This window comes from Rutidosis leptorrhynchoides, chromosome 7 (genome assembly GCF_046630445.1).
Source record: "Rutidosis leptorrhynchoides isolate AG116_Rl617_1_P2 chromosome 7, CSIRO_AGI_Rlap_v1, whole genome shotgun sequence".
In the NCBI taxonomy this organism is placed as follows: Eukaryota; Viridiplantae; Streptophyta; class Magnoliopsida; order Asterales; family Asteraceae; genus Rutidosis; species Rutidosis leptorrhynchoides.
The window spans coordinates 85,417,173-85,423,398 of record NC_092339.1 but is presented as its reverse complement, the minus strand read 5'-3'; the positions used below and the strand labels follow the sequence as shown (position 1 = coordinate 85,423,398).

Below are 6,226 nucleotides of genomic sequence, written 5' to 3'. Positions count from 1 at the left end.
GAAAGTGTATTACGCAACTTTGGTCACCATGGATTTCTGAACCATCGTCATAACGCTGTCACTATTTGTGTTGCGACCACCGGCGGATCCGACACCACCATCACTCCAGATCTGTTGTATCGACCATGGTTTCACCACTATCACTCGAGATCTGGAATCGATTTAATTGTTTGGGTGTATTGGTGGAATCGATTACGGAACCGTCGCCATTGAAAGACGAGGCATTGTTATGTAGAAGGTTACTGAAGACGAGAGGCATTCTTTGAATTGTTTGAAGTAGAAGGAAGACATGGAAATTACTAGTTATGATATCTTCTTCATAGTGGTATTTTTACAGAAAACGTGTTTATTGTCATTTGGATTTCTTTGTATTATTTGATAGAAAAAAGGAACCAAGTACAACTTTTAGTTGATGGTTAATGTGAATTAGTTGAAATCTAATCTGAATCATATAAATCACAACTCATCAACAAGTACCATTATCATCAGTTCATCGCCAAATTCATGTATTTATTAACGAAATTGATTTTTGCTTGTGAAATGTGTAATTATTGAGAAAAAGGGATTTTGATTTGAGAAAGGAATTGAGTTTTTAATTTGGGTTGATTTGAGAAAGGGATTGAGTTTTTAATTTGGGTTGTTATTGTTTCATCTGTAGTAACAGCTGAAAAGACTAAATTATATATTTTGTTTTTATTTTTATAAATGTATGAAAATATAAATTAAAAATATACAGTATAAATTATTTGCGCCGGTGGTCCCTCGTTTTTAATGAAGAAAATAGTAAAAAGACGAATTTACCCTCACATGTAATGCACATGTCAAGGGTTAACGGCCAATTTAGACGGAAATTAGACGGAAGGATGCGGATTGCCAAATTATGCAATTAAAAGGACTCGAAAATCCAATTAAAAACTTGAGGGACTCGGATTGTAATTTCGTGTATAAATGAAGGACCAACGGAGCAAAAAAGTCGTGTTTTTATTAATAACTGGAGTGTTGAAGTCATCTTTTTCAGTACCCACCGCAACCTCACACTCGTAACTTTCCTCTTCCTTCTCGCCATCTGTATCATAGATGGGATCCGTATCATTGACGGATTTTCCATCTTCACCATCTGTATCGTCGATGGGTTCTTCATCTTCACCATCCAATCATAAATGGTTTCTGAATCGATTCGTTCCGAATCGTAGCGCGCAGGGAATTGTTGTTGGTTCAGTTCCAACTCGGAAATTCGCTTATATAATCGTTCAAATTCTGCGTCTCGAGGGTCTTCGTTGCCTCTTTCGGCATGTCTACGATTATCTCCATTGCTGCCTCGGTCGGCGGTTCTGCAATAGCTTCCTCGATAACCTCCATGAAACATTGTTTGGTCAAAACCTGAGCTCTGAATACCAAATAATGCAAAGAATCGTGGCCAAACAGAATTAACAATTATTGATAGTCAACCTTCTCGGTGTGACCGGATAGCTATAAACCTTCACGGTTTATTTTTAACAAAACCTTCTCGGTTAATAAGACTTCACGCCTTTTTTTATTTATTTATCAAATCAACATAAACTGAATAATATCATCCTTTACATTCTATATATATAGGCAAATAAAGCGTAATTTTAAGAAACAAGATAAACATAAAATAATTAGATAAACACAAAATTTAAAATTTAAAAATAAACCAAATCCATATATGGAATTCCAATCCGTGCATATTGCAGACATGGTTTTCTTTCCTTAGCCACGTACTAGCTTGCTTCCATATTATTGTTTCAATCATCCAGGCCCATCCCATTCTCTCTTAGGCCGCACACTATACTCCATGAAATACCCATCCAATGTCTTCAGCCCAACCCCATTTGTAAGCCCAATATTGATTAAACTAGATTCTGCATCAATATATATGTTTGGACTATTTATTATCTAGGTTTAAAAATTGAAAACTGAATATTTAAATTCTAAAGTAGCTGACACATTCTCGATTTGTCTTTCGTGTCTCCGCCAACGAAGTATTTATCAATTCATCTCTAAACTTGTGAGGTATTAATTATTACTCTATTTACTTATTGAACACTGAACATGGCAATAAAATTAAGTGAGAATGTTATGTCGTTTTTATTCATTTCTGATGATTAAACTAACCCTTATAATGAACTGGTGTTGGTAGCTTAACCCTTCTTTGTGGCCTGCTGCTAGAAAAGCAAAGTAAAAACAAAACCATCAGTTACTAATTTTTTTTTAAAGTAGCACCATATCAATCATCAGTTATCAGTTATGATAATATTTTAAATTTAAAATGATTAGAACAGATATAACAATCATGATATATAAACATATGAAGTGCTGCTACACCTTCGTTAAAAGCAATGAAACCAGCAAACATAATAATTATCAAGAAAATTTATATTTAAATTTAAATCATTAACAATGATTGAAATATAATTAAATAGTAATATAATTATTTACAAGGGTCTTGCCAAACTGATAAATCATATAACAATCATGTATGTTTAGTGGTAAAATGGTCATTTTGCCAAAACTGATAAATGAGATTGTGCTTTTGATTTGTAGGAGTAAGTAGTTGCTTTCACTCAAGACTTGATGCTAAGGCAAATAAGGCAGCAAAATTCAGAGCCCCTTTCCTGCTCTGTTTTGCTTCCATTAAAGTCACTTACCTACTCATATACTCTCAATTTGTAATTTAATACCTATATCATATCATCATCATCAAATGCAAGTCGACGATTAACTTTCTAGTAAATCAATCGGCTCATGCAATTTAAAGATACGAGTTTTGAATGTTTAAATTGTTTTTGCTAGTGTTTGTGTAATGTAAGTTTCAATGTAGTAGGTGTCTAATTAATCTGTAGATCACATAACTCGTTGAATCTAATCAATAATCAATCCGACATTTCAGGTAAATGGTAAAATGGTAAAATGGTAAAAGGCAGAAGGTTTTCCCTATTCGGGCTACCCAAAAGGGCGTATAATCAGACCTCATACTGACATACTCTGATGTACGCAGCCCAATCTGATTAATAATCAATCTGACATTTTAGGTAAATGGTAAAAGGCAGAACGTTTTCCTGTTCGGGCTACCCAAAAGGGCGTATAATCCGACCCCATACTGACATACTCTGATGCAAACAGCCCAGGAGGATTATTCCCTGGCTGTTTTCGACCTTTCCCTGGCCCACCACAATATAGTCGTCCTAGACGGGATTCGAACCTGAGACCTCTTACAAGGAACTTAGAGCCCCAACCACTAGGCTATCTTGTGATGGTCTTACGTTGTAGGTTTGGATCAATTGTAACTCAATTAGATCACCTCCTTAGATAATAACATACTACAATTATGGAAAAAGTATAGCAAGCAAACCGAAAAACTCGATATTTGATCTATAAACTAAAGTTCTTACTTTATCAAATTCAATTCCGGAATGTTGAGATAGCAAGAATCAAACTCCTATCATCATTAAACAAAATATATGGTTCTACCCACAATTACTTATTGATTAGGGGATGTAACTTGCACCATAACAACATATATTGGCTAATAAATAAGGTAAACTATTACCATACTAACGTTAACCTCAATAAGTGCTGTTAAGGGTACGGGTCGACCCACGGATCCCTAGCACCAGTCTCATCTGCTGCTCCTGAGCCCGGATCTTCTTCAACACGGGTTCGGGTGAAGATGATACGGATGGTCCAGCAGCAACTGTCCATGAGTCACTAGAGTTATCATTGCTGAAACAAGAATCGATCACACCATTTGGACTTGCAGGGGCATAATTGTACTTTCGCTTTCGAGTTACTACAAAGAAGCTAGTTCCATGAATATTATCCGATACTTCCAGAAGAAATTCAGAACAATCTTCTACCTTTTCCTGTAATAATTTTACACAAACTTCAGACTATCATATGGTTATGGGCAAACTATGAAAATAAAAGACCCAAGTAGATGCTTTTAATTTCTAATTGATACAAAGATTAATGGTAGTTTAGTTGCAATCAGAGCTTGTTAACGTGTAATTAGGTCATCACGCATTCTACAATATTAACAATGAAGGGATGTGTTTCTGTAATTAGGTCATTACACATATGAACATGAGTAAAAACTGCATTCTATGAAACACATTATTCATATGCTTTTCAAAAAAAAAAAAAAAAATTGAAACACAGTCGTAAAGGCAGAAAATCTATGCAGAAAGTGAAATCTACAAACTTGGGCATTTTTAGGTTTATTATTATTTATTCTGTTTTCATCATCACATTCATTCATTTCACACATATGAGTGATATACGTAAATAGAACGTAAAGTATAAATGGGAAAACGATGAACAAACCTCGCTGATTTCAAGAAAACGTTTGAGTCGATCTTTATAATCGAACGCATTGTTAGGATCAAGCTCCTGGATCACAAGAAGCATTGTAGCAGCAGCCATTACAGAAGGAAGATAATCCAGAAACCTTGAATCTGAGACAATAATACTACAAAAGATCAGCTAATTGATTTTAACAAAAATCCAAAACAATTTTAAATCTGTTGTACTTTCATAATCGATTATTTTCAGTGTACTTTAGGGGATGAATGCATTTGAAAATGATGTTCAAAGTTCAATAATTTCTACAACAATTTTAAAGTTTGTTGTTTAAATGAATAAAATGGAGTACAAATACCAAAGTAGAAATAAAGTGAAAGCATTATTCTATTTAGTGCAATTTATACAAGCAAATTCACAAATTATACAACAATGATTTTAGAAATAGCAACTATCTATGCAAGCAAACTGATATAAAAGTGTAAATGATGAGTTTATGATTATTAATCCCAGCACATTAGTACATTACAATGATGACTACTAAAATTTATATTATTAATTATTAATTTGCAAATGTTTACCATTGATAACAGCAAGAACAAGTCTTTCACACATGGTAACAATCTCCGAATGTCGATAATGAGTGATTAAACCAAGCCTCCTCATAATGTAGTCCAAAAATGAAAATGGAGTTACTGGATTCATCTTCCATTCAAGAGAAGAAAGCACCAAAAGTTCCATTTTCATTATAGTCTTAGATTCAAACACAAATTTCGTTCCTTCAACCTAATCAAACAAAAAATACTCTACACTATTAACAAAACTACTTAGGCAAATTGACATTTCACAAATTAATTACAAATTATAAACACATACTTGTAAATCCATAAGAAGTGGTGGTTGAATTTCTTCAACTTTGGAAGCTAAAGAAAGACAAGCAACAGCAGCAAGCTGATTCATCCATGGTTTATCACCTTGAAAATTAGGGCTAAACAAAAACCTATCAAAGTAATTAATAGCTAAAATGGTGGTCATTGCAACAAATCCATAATGATTACTGACCCTAATAATCCAATCAACAGATTCTTTTCTTAAAACCATTAAATCTCTATCATTAATCAAACCCTCATCATCTCTTAAACCAACATTTTTTGTCTCTTTACCCAAAAGGGTAAAAAGCTCATCTTCTTCCCATAACAGATCATGTTCAAAATGAGTATAAATATGGTCTTTTTGTTTCAAGATTTGAACTTTTTCTTCAAATAAACCAAACCCATATCCAAAGTCCAAATCTTTTTCTTGTTCATCACAAAAAAGACCATCTTTTTCAAAATCAAATTTAGGGTTTTGATTTTGGTTCATCATCTTCTTACTTATGATAGTAGTAATATTAGTACTACTGCTAATTGACCCTATTCATTATCTTCAAGAAAACAAACGTTTTGTAGCTAAAGTTGTCTTCTTTCTCTCTCTAGACTAAACCCTAATCCCTGCAATTCTAGTGAGAGAAAGAGGCCCAAATAAACAAGCAAAAAAGGAAGAAGAGGGTTTTTTATCTGCAAACCCTTTCACGCCTGTCTTTTTTTCATCTGTTGTTGCTCTGTTGCTTTTTCATCTTTTTATCACTGTTTTCTGTAAGTTTTTTTTTTAATTAATTAAATTAAATAAATAAATATACACTCCGTATTTTTTTCAACAATTGTTTAATGATGGTATTTTGAGAGTTTGGCTCTCGAGAAAATGGAATGTAACGGCAACATTCGATCGTATTATACGGGGAGATGGTGCAGCTTTTTCTACTTTTGACACTTTACCCTTTCAACTTTTTAATTCTTTTCAAAATGGTCCCTTGAAGACTTTGGATGAATATTTATTGGTTTTCTATTTCTAAGTTGATTCTACTACC

At 33.5% G+C, this 6,226-nt stretch overlaps 1 protein-coding gene across 3 annotated transcripts; it reads right to left on the bottom strand.

Annotated features, from left to right (window-relative positions):
• Positions 1 to 1,557: 1,557 nt before the first annotated feature.
• LOC139857966 (cyclin-D3-3-like) lies at positions 1,558 to 5,946 on the bottom strand. 3 transcript variants are annotated; one of them, XR_011762759.1, is made up of 6 exons: positions 5,197 to 5,946; positions 4,902 to 5,106; positions 4,345 to 4,475; positions 3,572 to 3,884; positions 2,137 to 2,186; positions 1,558 to 1,883 (listed from the first exon to the last, which is right to left on the bottom strand). XR_011762759.1 is itself a non-coding variant. In XM_071846814.1 (4 exons), the coding sequence occupies exons 1-4, from the start codon at positions 5,683 to 5,685 to the stop codon at positions 3,588 to 3,590; spliced, it is 1,122 nt and encodes a 373-aa protein (XP_071702915.1). In that variant the 5' UTR covers positions 5,686 to 5,946; the 3' UTR covers positions 3,394 to 3,587. The 3 variants fall into 3 exon arrangements, 1 of the variants encoding a protein (XP_071702915.1); XR_011762760.1 differs by having other exon boundaries at positions 2,137 to 2,183; XM_071846814.1 differs by lacking the exons at positions 1,558 to 1,883; positions 2,137 to 2,186 and having other exon boundaries at positions 3,394 to 3,884.
• Positions 5,947 to 6,226: the final 280 nt, after the last annotated feature.